Genomic DNA, 23,272 nt, shown 5'->3' on the forward strand with positions numbered 1-23,272 from the left:
GCGCTGCAGAAGATGTCGGCTCTACATAAATATTCAATAATAATAATAAAATACAAATTTAAATCAAGTGAATGCCAAGTAACTTACCCAAGACAACCAGGTCAATGTAGATTGCGGGCAGTTTGGATGTCAAGCACATGAACTGCCCCTCTGCCTTTAGGGTTAGTTTATCAATTATCAGGGTACTGTTGCTCAAAGAGACCGTTCCCAGCTGTGCAGCTGTTTCATAGACGAAATCCGTCCAGGCAATCGGGATTGAGAGGTTTGTGCCCAGGGTGACGAAGGTCCAGGTGAAGATGAAGGAGGAATTGATGTCTCCACACTTGAGTTCCACAGAGCGGTCCAACACTCCATAGACTGTCTGGATGACTGAGCCGGAGTCTGGAATAAAGACCACAATAAGAACATGGTCCTTCAGTCCTGAACATGTCAGAAGCAAAATGGATGTTACTGTGAAGAAGACCACATAGTGTAACATGTTTACAACCAGTTTATAGGAGTGTAAGTGGAGTTTTGCCATCACCAAGACATCACACACCAGCTGATGCACATGCCAGGTAAACAGCAGGCTAGTGACAGGCAGATTGTCGCTGGCCTGGCGCTATTTTTCAGGGGGGACAGCAGAGCCCGGGGGGGCTGGAGGCGGCAATAGAAGGACACTGAGGCATGTCATGGTGCAGAGAACATGCTTCTGTGTCCTATTAAGATTTAGCAAATCCGCCTCGGAGTCTCTTTAAAAGTTCCCCTTTGGTTTTTTTTCACAATTTTTATCCTCTGGAGAGTGACAACAGAGTGAGGCTAATGAAACCATTGTATCATGACGGTCTCATGCTCAGGCCCGGATTTCTGCTAAGGCCACAGAGGCCACGGCCTAGGGCGATAAAATCAGATAAGATCAGAAGGGCGGCAGGACTTGGAGAGAGAAGAGGTCATATGTCAAAGTAAATCATCTCCTCTTTACCCGCAGCGCAGCCATCCAGCGCCCTCATGCTAGGTACACACAATACAATCTTCTGACAGATTTACTCTCAGATGGACTACTGTATTTCCAACCGGTCCGATCTGATCCAATCGATTTTCCGTTGACTTCTTTGGAAAATCGATTGGAAATCAAACCGGCCCTGTTGGAAAGAGTCGATCTGACAGTAAATCTGCCAGAAAAATAGTTCCTCATCTGCATTCACGATGGTTGGCTACTGATTTGTGTTATCTCACGATTCCCCTTACCCAACATACTACATTAGCTTTGGCTCTTGTTGTAAACTGTTCTTTTGTGGTAGGTTTTAGCCGATCGCATCTCTCCAGTGATGTCAGAAGAGAAACATGCCTCAACAGGTCCGACTACATGATGGCAAGAGACTTTCTCTCAGTTCACCTTATGGCATTGGAGGTCTGACTGATTACACTTGCGCTAAAAACTAAAAACGGTTACAGCTTATTCTGAAATCACAGACCTGAAGGTCTTCTACCTTTCCCACATGAAATGAAGAACCTCACCTGGGTATTTATACCTGCCCAGGCCCAGATTTAGCGCACAGGAGCCTATAGGCACAGATTTCCTGACACACTAGACTTCACCCTCCATGTACCTACAAACCCCGCCGAACCGCACCACAAGTGTGCTGGCTGTCCAAATTGTTACTTCTCTCTTACTTCCCTTGTAGTACGCTCAATATTAAGTAGCTAGAGGTGCCCCTGACCAAGGCCGGTGCTACCATAGAGGGAAAGGGGGCAATTACCCCAGAGCCAGGTGTCCTCCCTACTTAACTTTTGCTCTCTCTGGCTCCTGCAGTGTCTCTGGCAGAGTAGTAGTGCTGGCAGGCATGCTCCACTGTCTGTCTGACAGTGATTTGAGTGCAATAAAGGGCACCTAATGCCGTTTTTTTAGTCGGGGGAGTATTTTAAGGGGGCCCTCCAGGTTAATTTTGCCCAGGAGCCACATGGTTTCTAGAACCGGCCCTGCCCCTGACTGAAGGGAGATCTCATCAGTGGAATGCAGAGAGCCGGGTGAGTAAGTTCTCATTTACACTCTTATCAGGACTCTGCATAGGGAAGGCAGGAGGGAGGCGCTCGGGGTGGGAAATGAGCCGCCCCTCCATCATCAGGCGCCTGTAGGGTTGTGCCTACACTGCCTTATGGTAAATCCGGCCCTGTAGCAGCCAGACAGAAGTGAAGGGTGAATGGAGAATTAAGATGGGAAATGAAGAGATCTCTTCTGCATTCTCCAAGCCGAATTTGGCAAATAGGTTACGGTTATGGGTATCATACAGGTGGGGATGATAAATGAGATGCAACTATTTCCGAATTTATGCAGGAATAAGTAATTTTTTTATGCAAATATATGCAGCTTGAAAATGGACCAATCAAATCCCACCCAGGTTTAAATTGATTGGTCCATTTTCAAACTGCAAATATTTGCATAAAAATTTACATACTCTCGCATGAACTTGGAAATATTTGCATCTCATGGATCATCCCTACATACAGGTGACAAACCCCGAGCAGCACATCATCCAAATGAGCCACAGTATAGACCAGAGGCGCTGAGTGTCGTTTGTTTTGCTAGATGCTGTAACTCCTGTTTCTATTGCCTGAGGAAGCGGGCACTGACCCGTGAAACGCGTTGCTTTGTTTTATCTGGAGTTCGTTAATAAATAGACTGAATGTACAGTCGTGTTGTGTCTGCTTGGAGGGGGTAAGTCCACCACTGCCTCCTCTAATTACCAAATTTTGGCTTTTAAGCTCTTTTAAAACCCCTTTTATCCTTTTGGCGCCTCTGTTCTCTCTTATATAACAGTATAGTCTGTGGTCGGGTTTTTCACGGGTTTACTTCTAAAGGTTCATACACGTTCAGACAATAATGTAGCGTGTGTCCGGGAGAACAGCCTTCGTCTACTCTTCAGTGTTCTGGGAGGATGGAACGCTCTCGCCTGACCCCTATGGCTGCTCTCGCCTGACCCCCTATGGCTGCTCTCGCCTGACCCCTATGGCTGCTGTGGGAACATCTGCTCTGTGGTCCTCATATCTCCATAAAACACATAGGGGTCAATTCATAAAAGTCTGTGCGGGAAAAAAATCTTGTCGGGAAAATACCGCATTCGGTATTTTAGACTTTTGTGTGCTAATTCATAAAAAAAATGTTTACAGTTGCGATAGAAGTTCGGGGATTTCCCAAACTAAGCTGGCGGTAACACGAGAGTCGATACATTTTCTCCTTGCAGAGACAGCGTTACAATTAAAGAGGCATCCCCAGCTTACCTTTAGCTGTCCATGTTTCGTTATACTGCTTCTGCTTGCCCTGAATCTGCCTATTAGTCTTTCCAAACAATCTATTTAATTGCCACAGCTTAGAAGAACTTCAAGAAATGTTACACATGCAGGCTTTGTGGTGTGAAAAACATCTGAAAACAGGTACCCAAGAGGTTAAAAAACACAGCCTGGGGTATTCTGGGAAGCCTTGTTTGTTCTGCTCTCACAGCAGCTGTCTGGGAGATCTTTCTCCATTAACTTTGCTCTTATCGGCTCCCTTATCACCTCTTCAAAGCAGGCAGTATTCTCTGTGCCATTACCGCCTGCCAGGGACGGATCAAGACCGAGTTGCGCCTGGGGCAAGGTCAGGTTTTGGCACCTAAACTGCCATTCATTTTGCCGCCTTTTTAAGAATTCAACAAACTGCACTTGGGGCAAGATACCCGCTCCCCCCCCCCCCCTAGATCCGTCCCAGCCGCTGCTCTAATCTTTATGAATTGACATTTACTGACATGTGTTGAGGTATTCACCACATGTAATTTACCTCACTGCTCGGGAATTTCAGCTTTTCATGCGGTAACTGCATTTATGTATTGACATTTTCCTAAGTGCTCAGTTAGGGCCCATTCACACTTGCTGAACGCAAAACGCTAGCGCACACTTGGCATTCACACTTAGCGATTTTTTAGCGATCGTGTTTAGCGCTTCTATAGCACTGAAATGCGATCGCCGGGAAATCGCCTGAAAATGGTGCAGGCTACGTGTTTGCGTTTGGCGATCTGCATTAATCGCCCAAGTGAGAACGGGCCCATAGGTTTCTATTGTACTAGCGTTTTCAAAAGTGCTAGCATTGAGCGTTTTGCCAAAATCGCCGGCAAAACGCTCTAGTGTGAATGGCCTTAAAGTCAGCTGTTTTCTGCATTAGCGCCTGCGGTAATGGTTTATGAATGGAGGCCAATGCTCTGGTGGAGATCCATCAGTAGGTCCTTACCTACAATGCTGCCAGAAATATTCCCCACAATCATTTCAGGCGACAAGTATTTCCAGTTTGCTTGTAACTTATAGCAAACCTGAAGTGGAAATAAACTTATGATATAATTAATTGTATGTGTAGTACAGCTAAGAAATAGAACATTAGTAGCAAAGAAAGGAGTCTATTATTGTTTTCAGTACAGAAAGGGTTAAGAAATTCCACTTGGTATCTATGCAAAAGAGCTTCTCTGAGCTCTCCGACCAAACTTGGGTCGGCTACAGTGCTGTTTTCTGACGCTCTTATACATCAAAGAAACAGTGAAAGACAACTTCAGGCCTGGAACCCACTACAAATCGCTATTGCAATCGCAATCGTTTTTAAGCGTTTTGTAAGCGATTTCATGAGCGGTTTCTGGCGATTTTGGTAGCGCTTTTAAAAAGTGTAAGCTTTTTGCCAGCGATTGTGATAGCGATTTGCGATTTTAATTCTGATTGGTCCTTTCAATTCATTTTTATTTTTTAGCAAATCTCTCTGTATAGAGATTCATGAGCCAGCGTTTTATATACTTTACATTGCAGAAACGCTAACGCTCAAAGATGCTGCATGTCCTGCGCTTGCGATTTTGTTAATCGCAATCGCTCCAGTGGAATTTGGCCAATCCATTAACATTAGCTGAGCGTTTAGGGAAATCGTTAGCATTTTGAAAACCTCCCTAAACGCTCAAAACATTGTTCTAGTGGGTTCCAGCCCTCAGATAACATTTTACTGGGGGGGGGGGGGGGTAGATCAAAGGGTCCTTAGCTCTGCTGTGTTTCATAGTTTAAAATGCAGAGTGTAGTTTGTAAATGGCAAGTATGATACAATAATGCAATGTTATAGAAAAAAAGCTATATAACTAAAAATAACAATATTTCTTTCCTACTAATGTTCTATTCATTATCCGTACTAACATACAAGTAATTATATCATACTTTTTTTCTTGCTTCAGTGTCACTTTAACTTTTAATTTGAGAATAGAAAAATGACTCACCAACCGACAATACCGGCAGAACGCAGAGGATGACCAAAAGGGCAGTACGGTGAGAATTCCTTGTCAGTCCATAATCCATTTCCCCATTTCGCTGTCAGTATAATCCTCCGATAGAGAAGGTGGCCCGGGTTCTGCCTTCCTCGCCCTCCGACTCCCTGGTTTATGGAATCACTACTACTGACGGAATATGGGCAGAATTTCCATATCCCATTCACACTAATGGACGCTACTCCTGTTTCACCCCGTGAATAATTCACCTGCGTCTCTTCATCGTGTTTCTTGTTACAGATCGTTGTCCCATCTCTATTCATAATGCAGGAGTTACTTTACAGGTGCCACTCTTAACCTGAAACCTTCTTTACAAACTCTTCTTTCCCCCCAGATATTAATTTGAAGCGTTAAGGTTATCAAAGTAAATGGATCGAGGAGCTACATCTTTCATGAGCCAAAAAACAGAAAGGATCTGGCCGTGCCAGCCAAAACGGATAGGCCACTTTTGTCTCGGTACTGTCTGCTGGTATCACATGCTGGCTTCTCATATCTCTCGGGACTCCAGCGGCGAGATAGGCCTATCGGAATCTCCAGAACTGTCCAACTCTAACAGCCAACACAAAGCAGAATCGTGCCGTCAAGCCAACTGGATGGATCATCTATAGAAGGACCACACCTGGGGAAGGGAGCATTGGCTCAAGTCTACTGTACTATGCAATCTGACAATATAAGGAGGAAGTTCTCCAGAAAGGTTGAGCTCCAGGGTTTTGTTCATGTTTTGAAGTTTGAGCTGAATCAGTAGATGTCCTGTGTCACCGGGAGGTCCACCTTCAATGTTATAGTGGCCTCTAGTTTTCCCGTGCTTGTTGGCCACCAGCAACCTTGATGGAAAAGCTGTCCCCATCGGAGCCCAGATGGATAGAAGAACTGACTAAAAGGTCCATCTACAAAGTCCTAAGAGATGGGCCAAATGGGGAGCCCCAACAAAGAGAAAGGCCAAAGCTGACCCTTGCTGGAAGACTCGCCATCAGGGAACTCCAAATGCAGAACTATTTTGGAGAGAGGCAACATATACATGGCTGGTATTGCATTCTATTCATACGTTAAAGGTGCCCACACATCTCAAGATGTATGGGCAGATTGACCAATAAACAGATCTCTCTCTAAACAAATCTGAACAGAGAGATCTGCTGCCTGCCCATAGACCACAGGCCAATTATCGATCGATTTCACAGTGCTGTCTCCCCCAATGTAAAATGTATGCAGTAAATTTTACACGTCCGTCGCTGACTCTGGGATCCGCCCGTATACACGTGGTTGTCGGAATATATATGTGGGTGCACATGTGATTATGCTGGAAACCATGTGCAGCTTGTGTATGAAGATGCAGCCAGCAGTGGGCACGGATAGGTAAAGTATACTGCACCGGGGAACATTTCACAGTAGGGGGTTCAGCGCTGGGGGTTCCGTTGCGTCCGTCCCGATGTCGCACACTGTTACCACCACACAACCGATCAAGCAAGCTGGCCCTACATCTTGCAGCCTGTTTGATTGATACATGCCACCAATTGTGGTTGGCGGCACTGATTTTCATCCGACTGACAAAATTAGGTGACTGCAGGGAACCAATAGGGGTAAGTATTAGGGGAGCAAATCCTGCAAGTTCCAGGGGGCACGGGGCTCCCAACTTCTAGCTCTACCTTCCTGGTACCCCGTGGCTATAAGGGGGAGGGGGGGAACATGAGTATACTAGGAGGACATTGTCATTCCTGGTGGGAGAGGAAGGGAGCCCTGGTGGCCATGCTAGTAAGGGGTGAAAAGGGGGTGTCACGGTGGCCACATTATCAAAGAGGGTAAATGGGGTGCCATGTTGGCCATGCTATAAAAGGGTGCGGTAATGGGGGTGCCATGGCGGCCACATTAACAAGTGGGGGTACAGGAGGTGTCCTGCTGCCCACACTATTAGGGGAGTTAAAGGGGGTGCCATGTTGGCCACTCTATGGGGGGGATAATGGGGGCGTCATGTGGCCACCTTGTTAAATGGGGGTATAGGAGATGTAATATTGGCCACACTATTAATGGGGGGCGTAATGGGGGTGTAAAGTGGTCATATTATTAAGTGGAAGGTATAGGGGGTGCCATGGTGGCCACACTTGTTCTATGACCTCTGGAATTTGGACCCCCTGACCATGGATGGTGGCAGGATTGAACGTAAAGAGTCCCATCAAAGTTATGTTGGGGGGGGGACACCATGATTTGTAGTTGATCTCCCGTATAGGACCAGCTATTGTACTACAAGAGAGGCCTATGAGAGCCGTCACCCCACACTGTACCTCACTGCAGCGTCTACAGAAGAAGTCTCCTGATCCACTCATTGCTACATCTCTCTGGAGGTAAAAGTGCCTAGATAAGGAGAGACGAGGCTTTGCTAAACTCCACCCACCGCTCCACTATTTATCTCATCTCCCAATTAAAAGCAAAAGAACGACTAAAGGCTCGGACACACGTGTAACTTGTCCGCCCAACTATTGTCCCAACTTGGTCTCTTGGACGACAGTTGGGCGTGTGTACACGTGACAAGCCACTGATAACAGGCACTCTGCCTGATCCAACAGGTGGTTCAACTCACACGACTGTTAGGCCGATATCGTGCTGTTATCTGCATTTGTACATGTTGTTTGAACGACTTGTGCTTATTTTTAATACTACCATATTGTGCAGTACGCCATTGCGCTTGCGCACCCAGTATGTCAATGAGTTGGTCGTACAGTTGGTTCGTGAGTGGAAAATACAAGGCGGTTGATTCACTAACAGAAATAGCGCAAGTAATCTCCTGTTACTCGCGCTATTTCATCAGTATGCCTTAATTTTAAGAGTCCGCATGCTATGCACGCTAGTGGCCACATAGCGCGCATAATTAACCCCAGTGACAGGAGTACACGCTATGCTGCTGTAGTGCAGCATAGCGAGCGCTAGTGACTTTACGCCCGTTATGTGTCAAGTGACAGGCAGCCTATTGGGCCAAAGAGCGGGGATCACGTCCTTTAAGTACCCTAAGACCGCGTCACGCCAAAGGCGGGACCGTGGCGGCAGCCCCAGGACAATTGGCGTCAAGTCCTGGGGCCGCAGTTTGCAGGAGATCGCGCGCAGGCTGCGTGCGCATCACCTGCTTAGGGGGCGGAGCTCCACCCCGCCTTCAGCCTCCGAGTGGCAACTGCTGCTCGAGAGACTGTTAGACGCCGTCTTTTGACTAAGTACAGCGCTGCGGTCCACGGCAGCGCTGTACTGGGGACAGCCGTGTGACATGGCTGTCCCCCTGGGGAACTAGAGAGCGATCGGGGGAAGGAAAGTAAATACACAAACAGGTATATTTATTTAAAAATAAACATAAATATTGATTAAAAAAATAAAAACAAACACTTAGGGGGATCAGACCCCACCAACAGAGAGCTCTGTTGGTGGGGAGAAAAGGGGGGGGGGATCAACTAGTGTGCTGTGTTGTGCGGCCCTGCAGCTTGGCCTTAAAGCTGCAGTGGCCTATTTTAAAAGAAATAGCCTGGTCTTTAGGGGGGTTTAGCACTGTGGTCCTGAAGTGGTTAAAGTGACTGGACCCGCAGGGGCAAAGGGCAGGACAAGTGGGGCGCCCATTACTGGCACATAGCGGGCGTAAAGTTACTAGCGCTCGTTATGCTGCACTACAGAAGCTTAGCGTGCGCTCCTGTCGCTGGGGCTAATTACATGCGCTATGCGGCTGCTAGCCCGCGTAGTGTGCAGACTCTTCAAATTAAGGCACACTGATGAAATAGCGCGGGTAACAGGAGCTTACACTCGCTAGTTCTGTTAGTGAATCGACTCCATGTTGTGCAGTTGCTTGGTCATGTGGTCGGTCATGTCGGCGTGTTGATTGTGCGGAAAAGTTGCACGTGTGTATGAGCCTTCATTTCCAGAGTCTAGACCAGGGGTCTGAAACTTAATTTACCTGGGGGCCGCAGGAGGCAAAGTCAGGATGAGGCTGGGCCGCATAAGGGATTTCACAATCAGCAGCTCCCGCCGACACCCCCCCCCCCCCCCCATCCCTTGCATTAATTTTTATTTCAAAATCAAATTCACATTGAAGCGAACTATTTTGCCTATCTTACCTTATAGTTCGCTTCAGTGCTCCCATTACAAGTAATCTGCCGTGTCCCCGCCGCAAAACAAGGGCTGCAGAGCCCCCAAATCGCCCAGGGGGCAATCCGCCGGCATTTCCTGGAAGGGGCAGAGCTTTCAGCTTCAGCTCTGCCCCTCCTGACGTCAATCGCGGCGCAACGCCGCCTCTGCCCGCCCCTCTCACTCTTCCTTCACAGAGAGGGGCGGGGAGAGGTGGCGATCCGTGCGGTGATTGACGTCAGGAGGGGCAGAGCTGAAGCTGAAAGCTCTGCCCCTTCCAGGAAATGCCTGCGGATTGCCCCCCGGGCGATTTGGGGGCTCTGCAGCCCTTGTTTAGCGGCGGGGATACGGTGGATTACTTGGGAGCACTGAAGCGAACTATAAGGAAGCTTTTGCCGGCGCGGGCCACAAAATATTGTATCGAGGGCCGCAAATGGCCCGTGGGCCGCGACTTTGAGACCCCTGGTCTAGACTTTCATATAAAAATGACTAGAAGATAATAAGATAATGGTTCTTTCCCTGCCTGCAGCAACCAGAATTCCCTCGCCAGACATGACAGGAGGAAGTGTTTGCCGTTGTTCAGGCCAATAAACCCTTCCCAGCTAACATGTTTATGAAAAGATTTGCCACACACAAGATCCCCTGATAAATAAGAGATGCTCTCTGGGCAGCCTTTGTTTTCATCATAAATAAGACAGCACTGGGCAGCCATTAGCAGAAAGCAGGTAGTTTCCTCTGCTCCGTATTCAGCCTTCACCTGAAGGCGCTGAGGTCTGATTACCTCGGAACTGGATACGTGAGACAAAGGTCTAAAACGTTACATCGCGTTCCTCATAGACGGGCAGAGTAACGTTTCAGGGGAACAAAAACCAAATGCAAAACACAACAAATTCCTGTACACAAACAGATATAAATGTAGCATACAGTGGGGGAAATAGCTCTTTGATCGTCTGCTAAATGTGTAAGGGCCAGTGCACACCAAAAACCGCTAGTGTATCCGCAAACACTAGCGTTTTTTAAGCTGTTTTTCAGAAAGATCCTAGGCATGTGTAGAGCGATTTTCTAAACATGCCTAGCGCTTTTTGGAGCATTTTTGTGTAGCAGATTTTATATTTTGTTACTGTAGAGCTGTTACTGAACAGCTTCTGTAACAAAAACGCCTGGAAAACCGATCTGATCTGGCGCTTTTCAGAGTGATTTTCCACTTTCCTATACTTAACATTGAGTCAGAAACTCCTCAGAAATCCACAAAAATGCTGCAGGACCCGAGTTTGCTTTTGGGGGAAAAACAAGCAGCTCTGGTGTGCACCATCCCATTCACATTCATCAGCCAAGCGGTTTTCACCCCGCAAGCGTTTTAAAAACACCCAGAAAGAATCGCTCTTGATGTGCACCAGCCCTAAGGTTGCCTGTTAACACATAAATCACCAATTTTTTTTGGTAGACTCACTTTAATGAAATGAAACAGAAAACCAACAACACATTAGATACCACTTATATTTTTTTTTGCATGCTATTGAGAGGGAAAAGTATTTGATCCCTTACAAACCCGACAGAATTCAGACTCTACCAGATTACAGTCAATCAATGGAGGTAGCCATACATCTAATGATGATGGGCAGATTCCACCAAGAGACAGATCTCTCTCTAATCGAATCTGATTAGTTAGATCTGTCGGCTGCCCATACAGTGCAGGCCGATTGCTGATCGATATCAGCATGAAATCTCACGGGAATATGCAGAGTCTGCGGCCTCACCACTGCCCCCACACGCGCAGTGTGTTTAGCGCTGGCGGCACGTATAGCGCTAAGGGAAGAGCAGGGAGTCCCGAAGACGGATGGGCAACACACTGTGGGCGACACAGGACAGGCAACGTATAAATGCACACATAGGGGGTACATTTATACACTGAGGGAACAGTGCCTGGGTTTTGTTTGTGGTCGTCCCAATATCGCTTGCAGTTAACCAGACATCTCGCAGCATGTTCGATCAATACATGCAACCAATTTTGGCCCGCAATGCTCTTGGTGGTACGGATTTTCATCCAATTCAATATTAATTATTGAATCGAATGGCCTCTCAACTGCCAAGTCGGGAGATGTACGGTCACCTTTACAGATACTCCTGTATTTCAGCTTGCTATGAGTATAAAGCCCACCTGTCCATAGAATCAGCTCCTTCCATTACACCCTCTCCATCACCACGGCCAAGAACAAAGAGCCGTCAGCGGACATCCAGGACAAGATTGTAGACCTGCACAATGCTGGGATGGGACTCAAGACCATCCACAAGAAGCTTGGTTAGAAGGTGACAATTGTTGGTGCAACTATTCAGAAATGGAAGAAATATAGAATTACTATATAATAATGATTAGTCAAGCTGTCAATTAAGCAGTGTTCCCAAACCCTGTCCTCAAGGCCCACCAACAGTACATGTTTTGTGTAAAACCACAGAGGTAGTTGATGAGCTCTGCTGAGGCACCCCACCTGTGCATGTTTGTGGTTTCCTGCAGAACATGCACTGTTGGTGGGCCTTGTGGACAGGGTTGGGGAACACTGAATTAAAGCATAACTGAAATGACACATTACATGATGAGATAAACACGCATCCACAAGCCTGCTTGGAACTTGCCTACGTTGCCTTTTGCTGTCAAGTGAACTTAAAAAATAAAACGTTAAATGCTCACTTATGGAGAGTTAGGCCTCTGGATGCCACAGTGCCTTACCGGTCCTCTCCCCGTGCCCTTGCTCCACCGTTAAAGGTATTTGTCCAACTGGTTGAAAATACCTACTAGGCCTCAGAAGCACTTGCGTCCCTGGAGACTGGCGGCTCCGTACTGCGCATGCACGCGAGTCCCGGCTTGCGCATGTGTAGTACGGAGCCACCTGTCTTCAGGGACGCAAGTGCTTCTGAAGACTTCCGAAGGTGTATTCGGCCAGTTGGCCAAATACCTTTAAAGGGAACCTGAAGTGAGAGGTATATGGAGGCTGCCATATTTATTTGCTCTTACATAATACCAGTTGCCTGCCAATCCTGCTGATCTGTTTGGCTGCAGTAGTAGCTGTCCCCTCTGAAAGCTGCATGTGCAGGCCTGAGCCATATGCTTCCTCAATTGCGCTCCTGTAGCCAAGAGTGTTCTGCGCTTGTCTAGTTCATAAAAATTGGAATTGTGCATGCGTCAACTACTCCCGCTAACAGAGCGTGATGGAGGAGGAGCACAGCCAGTCCGCAACTGGCCCAGTCGTGCAGCTTTTGGAGGGGCACAGCTGCAGCATGGAACACACGAGAATGACAGCGAGGGGCCAGAACAATACAGGGGGCTGGAAGAAGCACCACGTAAGTTAAACTTACAGGGCTGTGGAGTCGGTACAAAAATCCACCGACTCCGCCTCCTCTAATTTGCATATTACAATCTTGTTGATTGAAAGTATGTAACATGACATTTGTCTCTTAACTCCCAACGCTTAGGAATTTTAAAAGACAACTGAAGTGAGAAGGATATGGAGACTGCCATATTTATTCCCTTTAGTCATAGACTACAACTAGTCCTTGGTAAGAGTACTTGTAAAAGGTACAGACCGGAACAAAGAACATCTATCAGGCCCTAGGCAATGTAAGTGTGGGTACATGTAAGAGTGATGTGCAGGTACTCTGCAGGGGAATGAGGAGATTCTTCCTCTATTACACATTCTTCATGCACAATCTGAACCAGGTTTATGGGTGATAGACAACACCTCTGTGTTCAATGTGCACAACATTCTCAGTGGATTCCCTGCAGCTCTGTGGGGAGTGCATATGTAGAGTATAGTACTACTGTGTAACAAAGTAAACCTGAGACAGATGAAATTAAAGTTTTATACATACCTGGGGCTTCCTCCAGCCCCCTTCAGGCTAATCAGTCCCTCGTTGTCCTCCTCCACCACCTGGATCTTCTGCTATGAGTCCAGGTACTTGAGCCAGTCTGACGTAGTGCGCATGCACACACTCCACCGACGGGAACGTACTACACCTGCGCAGCACTATTGCGCAGGTGCAGAATGTTCCTGGCTGTGGGAGCGGCATGCGGCCGAACTGCACTGACTGACTGAATTACCAGGACTCATAGCAGAAGATCCGGGTGGTGGAGGACAGCGAGGGACTGATTAGTCTGAAGGGGGCTGGAAGAAGCCCCAGGTATGTATAAAACGTTTCTTTTCATCCTTCTCAGGTACCCTTTAACTCGTAGTCACCAAACCAAATTTTAACAACATATCAAATTATTTGATTTCATCAGCAATCAAAACAACTGTACTGCCGCAGTTGATTTATGTACATTTGCTTAAATCAGAATCAACGCAGAATTATTTCCATCTCGTTGACCATCTCTATTAGTGACACGGCTACACATCAGGCTTTATACTTACAGCATAGACGTTATTTAGTATATATAAGAGATTCCTGTGTACACATCATATATACAGTAACAATCAGATGTGTATATCTGACTTTAAAAATATGGGGACTGCTTTATTGAAGCAGCACAAGTAACTAATTTTGATAGGTTTATTTCATTTTTGTGGACTAAGCACAGCTATTACTGTATGTATAAATTATTTATGATGACTATTATCTGAGAAATAGAACATTTTATCATATTCTCAGTTTAAATTCATTAGGAGTCAGAGTCGGTGCATTTTTTCCCGACTCCGACTCTAGGTACCCAAAATTGCCCCGACTCCGACTCCACAACCCTGGAAACTGGGCACATTACTTTCACCTTAGGTACCTTTTATAGTAAACCTGAAAGAAAAAAGTCCCTTGAATAATTACTTACCTTAGTACAGGGATGCTTCTGAATAATCCACAGGCCTCCCCCGATCCAGCATTGGAAGCCTCCAAACCTCTTCGACAAGGGCCACGTCTAACAGTGCGCGGCAACGATCTTCTCCGTGAGGGAGCGTGCTGCACTGCGCAGGAACCCTTGTGTCTATAGCACGGAGCTGTACAGGCGTCCCGCGCTAGATTACCAACGGCCGCAATCTTCCGGGGGTCCCGCCCTAGGTTACAGACGGGAGCGTGGCTGCACTGCGCAGGACCCCTCGTGTCTGGAGCACGGACCTGAACATGCAGGGCTTTCACCGCTGAGCCAGAGCGACTCCATGCTGCTGCAGAGGCACGAGGGGTCCCGCGCTAGGTTACAGACAGCCGCACAGCGCGGGTCTGTTTGTGTCTGGAGCAAGGAGCTTTCATCGCTGAGCCAGATTGACTCCACTCTGCTGCACAGGTGCAAGGTGTCCGCGCTGCGTTACAGACAGGAGCGTGGCTGCACTGTTCAGAAACCCTCGTGTCTGCAGCACGGAGCCAAACATGTTGGAGTTTCACCGCCAGAGTGTCTCCATGCTGCTGCACAGGCATGAGGGGTCCTGTGCTAAGTTAGGCCTTGTTCCCATTGCGTTGCGTTCATGTTAGTGTTTTGTTATTTTTGACACAATTTTTATTTCCAATTCCCGGCACTTGGGTGGGCGTTACGTTTTTGTGAAAAGCGCTTTCCTAAGCACTTTTCCAGAGCTTTTTTAATTCACTTCCTGACGCAAGTCAGGAAGTGAACCCATTGACCCAGAAAATAATAAATACAATGTATTTATTCTTAAAAACGCAAACATAATCGTTGCACAAAGCAATTTTGTGAGCGGTTTTCCTATACCTTCCATTGAGGCGGAATCGTCCCCAAAATGGTACTGGCAACAGTTTCATGAGCAGATCGGAAACTAACGGCTCAGATGTGAACTCTCTGAGGCCCAATGCATACCAAAAACCGCTAGCAGATCTGCAAAACGCTAGCGGTTGTTGAAGCAGATTTTCAGAGCGATTCTAGGCATGTTGAGGCCCCATTCACACTTACAAACGCAAAACGCCGGCTATTTTTTCCAGCGTTTTGCAGGAGTGATTTTTCCGCGATTTCACATGGAAAAATCACTGAACACTGCTGCGATTTTGCCGCGATCGCATTTAGCGCTTCTATAGCACTGAAACGCGATCGCCGGGAAATCGCCTGAAAATGGTGCAGGCGACACGTTCGCATTTCTGACCGATTTGCAGTTATTAGTGCAAATTGCCCAAGTAAGAACCGGCCCATAGGGTTTCATTACACTAGCGCTTTTAAAAAGCGCTAGCGTTTGAGCGGTTTGCCAAAATCGCGGCAAAACTCTCTAGTGTGAATGGGCCGTTAGAGAGGTTTTCTAAACATGCCTAGAATTTTTGGGTGCGTTTTTGTGCAGCAGATTTCATATATTGTTACAGTAAAGCTGTTACTGAACAGCTTCTGTAACAAAAACGCCTGGAAAACCGCTCTGAACAGGCGTTTTCCAGTTTGAGCTTTTCCTATACTTTACATTGAGGCAGAAACGCTTCTGCAAACAGCAAAAATGCTGCAGGAGCCACATTTGTGGTTTGCTAAAAACCTCAAACCCAGGGGCGTAACTAGACATAACTGGGCCCCCCTGTGAAACTTTGGATGGGGCTCCCCCACCCCCCTCACTTTCTGCACAGGAAAACTGAGGACCAATGTGTTTTCCCCTTGCAGATAAAAACACTTAAGACTTAATCACTTGAGGACCGCAGTGTTAACCCCCCCTAAAGACCAGGCACTTTTTCTTAAAATTGGCCACTGCAGCTTTAAGGCCAAGCTGCAGGACCGTATAACTCAGCACACAAGTGATTCCTCCCCCCTTTTCTCCCCACCAACAGAGCTCTCTGTTGGTGGGGTCTGATCGCCCCCCCTGTGTTTATATTTTTTTAAATAAATATTTGTTTTGTTTTTGTAATATTTATTGTTATTTTATTGTTATTTTTTTTTCAAAATCCCCTCCCTCCCCCCAGCCGGCCAATCACAGCGATCAGCTGTCATAGGCTTCTGCCTATGAGAGCCGATCGCTCTCTTGTCCCCCAGGGGGACAGCCGTGTCACAGCCGTGTTGGTCCGTCGATCGCGCCGTGCGGAAAAATACCGTCCATCGCCCGCGGGTAGGGAGCGCGTCGCTAGCGGCGGCCGATCCGATATACATTACCTGACGCTGGGGCGACAGGCGGCAGGAGCAGCTCAACAGATTGAGATCGGTTTCATGCTGAAACCGATTCACAATCTGTTTGCAGTAAAGGCAGCCATACCATCCCTCTCTGATCAGATTCGATCAGATAGGGATCTGTCAGTTGGTCGATCTAATGGCAAATCGACCAGTGTATGGCTACCTTAACTTTGGCAAAACATTCAGAATGTCACTGATTGATACTGTTTTTACAGGATCTGGGACTCAGTATGAGACAACAAGCTCTCAATAAGGCAGCGACAGTCAGGCATCAATCTTTCCCACTCCATTGTGTTGTAAAAGTAATCAGACACCATAAGGTCACTAGCCTGTGTGTAATAAGAATCTAGGAATCTCTTCCGAGTGATTACTGTAAGGGGACAGTCTACAACTTTTTTGTTTGTAAGGTTGTACATGAAGTCTTTAGAACTTTGCAGCACTATGAGACAGATGTTTTTTTACGAACCCTAGGGAGCAGGGACAGTGTACAAATTCCTTATCTGTGTGGTGGACACATGCAGTCAATATAACAATGGTGCGAGAGCAGAATACGGCTTTTCTCTCGTGCCCTTAGCTTTCAGTCTCAAATTTTTCCGCCCACGGGCCCCCTGTGGCTTCTGGGCCCCCTTGCGGAGGCATCCCTTGCAGGGTCTATTGTTACGCCCCTGCTCAAACCGCTGGTGTGCACCATCCCATTGAGATACATTAGCCAAACGTTTTCACAGGCGGCAGCGGTTTGGAAAACGCTACCAGGCCTCATAGAGAATCATTGCACAAGTGCTTTCAGGGCGATTTTGAAAATGGCCAGCGCTTAAAATAAATCACAAAACGCCTCCAGTGAGAATGATCCCTTAGGGCCCTTTTCCCCTAGTGGCGATCACGATGCTGAATCGCAAACTGCTAGTGATTTTTAAATCGCTACGGTTTGCATTTTAACATAGGAATCGTGGTAATTTCCACTACCGCGATTCTCTTTTTACTCAAGTACGATCGCGGCGCGGTTTTGCTATGCAGTGCATTGCATAGCAAAATTGTGAACGCAATCGCTGGGAAATTTGCTGCACTTTGCGATCCAGCAATCGCTAGTGTTTAACGCGAACGCTATCAATTGCTAGTGGAAAAGGGCCCTTACAGACGTTAGCGCAGCCGCACTGCACAGGACCCCTCGTGTCTGGAACATGGAACCGAACATGCTGGGCTTTCACTGCTGAGCCAGAGCGATTCCATGCTTCTGCACAGGTGCATGGCGTCCCGCACTGCGTTACAGATGGGAGCGCGGCTGCGATCTTCTGAGGGTCCCGCGCTGCGTTACAGATGGGAGCGCGGCTGCGATCCTCTGAGGGTCCCGCGCTGTGTTACAGATGGGAGCGCGGCTGCGATCTTCTGAGGGTCCCGCGCTGCGTTACAGATGGGAGCGCGGCTGCGATCTTCTGAGGGTCCCGCACTGTTACAGATGGGAGCGCGGCTGCGATCTTCTGAGGGTCCCGCGCTGCGTTACAGATGGGAGCGCGGCTGCGATCTTCTGAGGGTCCCGCGCTGCGTTACAGATGGGAGCGCGGCTGCGATCTTCTGAGGGTCCCGCGCTGTGTTACAGATGGGAGCGCGGCTGCGATCTTCTGAGGGTTCCGCGCTGTGTTACAGATGGGAGCGCGGCTGCGATCTTCTGAGGGTCACGCGCTGTGTTACAGATGGGAGCGCGGCTGCGATCTTCTGAGGGTCCCGCGCTGTGTTACAGATGGAAGCGTGGCTGCGATCTTCTGAGGGTCCCGCGCTGTGTTACAGATGGGAGCGCGGCTGCGATCTTCTGAGGGTCCCGCGCTGTGTTACAGATGGGAGCATGGCTGCGATCTTCTGAGGGTCCCGCGCTGCGTTACAGATGGGAGCGCGGCTGCGATCCTCTGAGGGTCCCGCGCTGTGTTACAGATGGGAGCGCGGCTGCGATCTTCTGAGGGTCCCGCGCTGCGTTACAGATGGGAGCGCGGCTGCGATCCTCTGAGGGTCCCGCGCTGTGTTACAGATGGGAGCGCGGCTGCGATCTTCTGAGGGTCACGCGCTGCGTTACAGATGGGAGCGCGGCTGCGATCTTCTGAGGGTCACGCGCTGCGTTACAGATGGGAGCGCGGCTGCGATCTTCTGAGGGTCCCGCGCTGTGTTACAGATGGGAGCGCGGCTGCGATCTTCTGAGGGTCCCGCGCTGCGTTACAGATGGGAGCGCGGCTGCGATCCTCTGAGGGTCCCGCGCTGTGTTACAGATGGGAGCGCGGCTGCGATCTTCTGAGGGTCCCGCGCTGTGTTACAGATGGGAGCGCGGCTGCGATCCTCTGAGGGTCCCGCGCTGCGTTACAGATGGGAGCGCGGCTGCGATCTTCTGAGGGTCCCGCGCTGCATTACAGATGGGAGCGTGGCTGCGATCTTCTGAGGGTCCCGCGCTGCGTTACAGATGGGAGCGCGGCTGCGATCTTCTGAGGGTCCCGCGCTGCGTTACAGATGGGAGCGCGGCTGCGATCTTCTGAGGGTCCCGCGCTGCGTTACAGATGGGAGCGCGGCTGCGATCTTCTGAGGGTCACGCGCTGTGTTACAGATGGGAGCGTGGCTGCGATCTTCTGAGGGTCACACGCTGTGTTACAGATGGGAGCGCGGCTGGATCTTCTGAGGGTCACGCGCTGTGTTACAGATGGGAGCGCGGCTGCGATCTTCTGAGGGTCACGCGCTGTGTTACAGATGGGAGCGCGGCTGCGATCTTCTGAGGGTCACACGCTGTGTTACAGATGGGAGCGCGGCTGGATCTTCTGAGGGTCACGCGCTGTGTTACAGATGGGAGCGCGGCTGCGATCTTCTGAGGGTCCCGCGCTGTGTTACAGATGGGAGCGCGGCTGCGATCTTCTGAGGGACCCGCGCTGTGTTACAGATGGGAGCGCGGCCGTTATCTTCTGAGGGTCCCGTGCTGTGTTACAGATGGGAGCGCGGCTGTGATCCTCTGAGTGTCACGCGCTGCGTTACAGATGGGAGCGCGGCTGCGATCCTCTGAGGGTCCCGCGCTGCGTTACAGATGGGAGCGCGGCTGCGATCTTCTGAGGGTCCCGCGTTGTGTTACAGATGGGATCACGGCTGCGATCTTCTGAGGGTCCCGCGCTGTGTTACAGATGGGAGCGCGGCTGCGATCTTCTGAGGGTCCCGCGCTGTGTTACAGATGGGAGCGCGGCTGCGATCTTCTGAGGGACCCGCGCTGTGTTACAGATGGGAGCGCGGCTGCGATCTTCTGAGGGTCCCGCGCTCCGTTACAGATGGGAGCGCGGCTGCGATCTTCTGAGGGTCCCGCGCTGCGTTACAGATGGGAGCACGGCTGCGATCTTCTGAGGGTCCTGCGCTGCGTTACAGATGGGAGCACGGCTGCGATCTTCTGAGGGTCCCGCGCTGCGTTACAGATGGGAGCGCGGCTGCGATCTTCTGAGGGTCCCGCGCTGCGTTACAGATGGGAGTGCGGCTGCGATCCTCTGAGGGTCCCGCGCTGTGTTACAGATGGGAGCGCGGCTGCGATCTTCTGAGGGTCCCGCGCTGCGTTACAGATGGGAGTGCGGCTGCGATCTTCTGAGGGTCCCGCGCTGTGTTACAGATGGGAGTGCGGCTGTTATCTTCTGAGGGTCACGCGCTGCGTTACAGATGGGAGCGCGGCTGCGATCTTCTGAGGGTCCCGCGCTGTGTTACAGATGGGAGTGCGGCTGTTATCTTCTGAGGGTCACGCGCTGCGTTACAGATGGGAGCGCGGCTGCGATCCTCTGAGGGTCCCGCGCTGCGTTACAGATGGGAGCGCGGCTGCGATCTTCTGAGGGTCCCGCGCTGTGTTACAGATGGGAGCGCGGCTGCGATCCTCTGAGGGTCCCGCGCTGCGTTACAGATGGGAGTGTGCGGCTGTTATCTTCTGAGGGTCCCGCGCTGCGTTACAGATGGGAGCGCGGCTGCGATCTTCTGAGGGTCCCGCGCTGTGTTACAGATGGGAGTGCGGCTGTTATCTTCTGAGGGTCACGCGCTGTGTTACAGATGGGAGCGCGGCTGCGATCCTCTGAGGGTCCCGCGCTGCGTTACAGATGGGAGTGTGCGGCTGTTATCTTCTGAGGGTCCCGCGCTGCGTTACAGATGGGAGCGCGGCTGCGATCTTCTGAGGGTCCCGCGCTGTGTTACAGATGGGAGTGCGGCTGTTATCTTCTGAGGGTCCCGCGCTGTGTTACAGATGGAAGCGTGGCTGCGATCTTCTGAGGGTCCCGCGCTGTGTTACAGATGGGAGCGTGGCTGCGATCTTCTGAGGGTCCCGCGCTGTGTTACAGATGGGAGCACGGCTGCGATCTTCTGAGGGTCCCGCGCTGTGTTACAGATGGGAGCGTGGCTGCGATCTTCTGAGGGTCCCGCGCTGTGTTACAGATGGGAGCGCGGCTGCGATCCTCTGAGGGTCCCGCGCTGTGTTACAGATGGGAGCGCGGCTGCGATCTTCTGAGGGTCCCGCGCTGTGTTACAGATGGGAGCGTGGCTGCGATCTTCTGAGGGTCCCGCGCTGCGTTACAGATGGGAGCGCGGCTGCGATCTTCTGAGGGTCCCGCGCTGCGTTACAGATGGGAGCGCGGCTGCGATCCTCTGAGGGTCCCGCGCTGCGTTACAGATGGGAGCGCGGCTGCGATCTTCTGAGGGTCCCGGGCTGTGTTACAGATGGGAGCGCGGCTGTTATCTTCTGAGGGTCCCACGCTGTGCTACAGATGGGAGCGCGGCTGCGATCTTCTGAGGGTCCCGCGCTGTGTTACAGATGGGAGCGCGGCTGCGATCCTCTGAGGGTCCCGCGCTGTGTTACAGATGGGAGCGCGGCTGTTATCTTCTGAGGGTCCCACGCTGTGTTACAGATGGGAGCGCGGCTGCGATCCTCTGAGGGTCCCGCGCTGTGTTACAGATGGGAGCACGGCTGCGATCCTCTGAGGGTCCCGCGCTGTGTTACAGATGGGAGCGCGGCTGTTATCTTCTGAGGGTCCCGCGCTGCGTTACTGATGGGAGCGCGGCTGCGATCCTCTGAGGGTCTCGCGCTGTGTTACAGATGGGAGCGCGGCTGCGATCTTCTGAGGGACCCGCGCTGTGTCACAGATGGGAGCGCGGCTGCGATCCTCTGAGGGTCCCGCGCTGCGTTACAGATGGGAGCGCGGCTGCGATCCTCTGAGGGTCCCGCGCTGCGTTACTGATGGGAGCGCGGCTGCGATCTTCTGAGGGACCCGCGCTGCATTACAGATGGGAGCGTGGCTGCGATCTTCTGAGGGTCCCGCGCTGCGTTACAGATGGGAGCGCGGCTGCGATCTTCTGAGGGTCCCGCGCTGCGTTACAGATGGGAGCGCGACTGCGATCTTCTGAGGGTCACGCGCTGTGTTACAGATGGAAGCGCGGCTGCGATCTTCTGAGGGTCACGCGCTGTGTTACAGATGGGAGCACGCTGGGATCTTCTGCGGGTCCCGCGCTGCGTTACAGATGGGAGCACGCTGGGATCTTCTGAGGGTCACGCGCTGTGTTACAGATGGGAGCGCGGCTGCGATCCTCTGAGGGTCCCGCGCTGTGTTACAGATGGGAGCGCGGCTGCGATCTTCTGAGGGTCCCGCGCTGCGTTACAGATGGGAGCACGGCTGCGATCTTCTGAGGGACCCGCGCTGTGTTACAGATGGGAGCGCGGCTGCGATCTTCTGAGGGTCCCGCGCTGCGTTACAGATGGGAGCACGGCTGCCATCTTCTGAGGGTCCCGCGCTGTGTTACAGATGGGAGCGCGGCTGCGATCTTCTGAGGGTCACGCGCTGCGTTACAGATGGGAGCGCGGCTGCGATCTTCTGAGGGTCACACGCTGTGTTACAGATGGGAGCGCGGCTGCGATCTTCTGAGGGTCACGCACTGCGTTACAGATGGGAGCGCGGCTGCGATCTTCTGAGGGTCCCGCGCTGTGTTACAGATGGGAGCGCGGCTGCGATCCTCTGAGGGTCACGCGCTGTGTTACAGATGGGAGCGCGGCTGCGATCTTCTGAGGGTCCCGCGCTGTGTTACAGATGGGAGTGCGGCTGCGATCTTCTGAGGGTCCCGCGCTGCGTTACAGATGGGAGCGCGGCTGTGATCTTCTGAGGGTCCCGCGCTGCGTTACAGATGGGAGCGCGGCTGCGATCTTCTGAGGGTCCCGCGCTGCGTTACAGATGGGAGCGCGGCTGCGATCTTCTGAGGGTCACGCGCTGTGTTACAGATGGGAGCACGGCTGTTATCTTCTGAGGGAGCGCGGCTGCGATCTTCTGAGGGTCCCGCGCTGCGTTACAGATGGGAGCGCGGCTGCGATCTTCTGAGGGTCCCGCGCAGTGTTACAGATGGGAGCGTGGCTGCGATCTTCTGAGGGTCCCGCGCTGTGTTACAGATGGGAGCGCGGCTGCGATCTTCTGAGGGTCCCGCGCTGTGTTACAGATGGGAGCGCGGCTGCCATCTTCTGAGGGTCCCGCGCTGTGTTACAGATGGGAGCACGGCTGCGATCTTCTGAGGGTCACGCGCTGCGTTACAGATGGGAGCGCGGCTGCGATCTTCTGAGGGTCACGCGCTGCGTTACAGATGGGAGCGTGGCTGCGATCTTCTGAGGGTCCCGCGCTGTGTTACAGATGGGAGCGCGGCTGTTATCTTCTGAGGGTCACGCGCTGTGTTACAGATGGGAGCGCGGCTGCGATCCTTTGAGGGTTCCGCGCTGTGTTACAGATGGGAGCGCGGCTGCGATCCTCTGAGGGTCCCGCGCTGCGTTACAGATGGGAGCGCGGCTGCGATCTTCTGAGGG

At 51.0% G+C, this 23,272-nt stretch overlaps 1 protein-coding gene and 1 long non-coding RNA gene across 2 annotated transcripts in view; one reads left to right on the forward strand and one right to left on the reverse strand.

Moving 5' to 3' along the window:
• LOC137520639 (uncharacterized) overlaps positions 1-5,968 on the forward strand; it is a 60,499-nt gene extending 54,531 nt beyond the window's left edge. The window contains exon 4 of the long non-coding RNA XR_011021906.1: positions 5,635-5,968. This is a non-coding gene — a long non-coding RNA (uncharacterized lncRNA). The remainder of the gene's footprint in view (positions 1-5,634) is intronic.
• The window catches only part of VSIG10L2 (V-set and immunoglobulin domain containing 10 like 2), a 110,856-nt gene that overhangs the window by 82,873 nt on the left and 4,711 nt on the right, over positions 1-23,272 (reverse strand). Inside the window, exons 2-3 of the mRNA XM_068238792.1 lie at positions 11,551-11,718; positions 88-381 (exon numbers count right to left, since the gene is read on the reverse strand). Of these exons, the coding sequence (XP_068094893.1) occupies positions 88-139 (52 nt within the window). The 5' untranslated portion in view covers positions 140-381; positions 11,551-11,718. The remainder of the gene's footprint in view (positions 1-87; positions 382-11,550; positions 11,719-23,272) is intronic.

Source organism: Hyperolius riggenbachi, chromosome 6 (assembly GCF_040937935.1).
Source record: "Hyperolius riggenbachi isolate aHypRig1 chromosome 6, aHypRig1.pri, whole genome shotgun sequence".
In the NCBI taxonomy this organism is placed as follows: Eukaryota; Metazoa; Chordata; class Amphibia; order Anura; family Hyperoliidae; genus Hyperolius; species Hyperolius riggenbachi.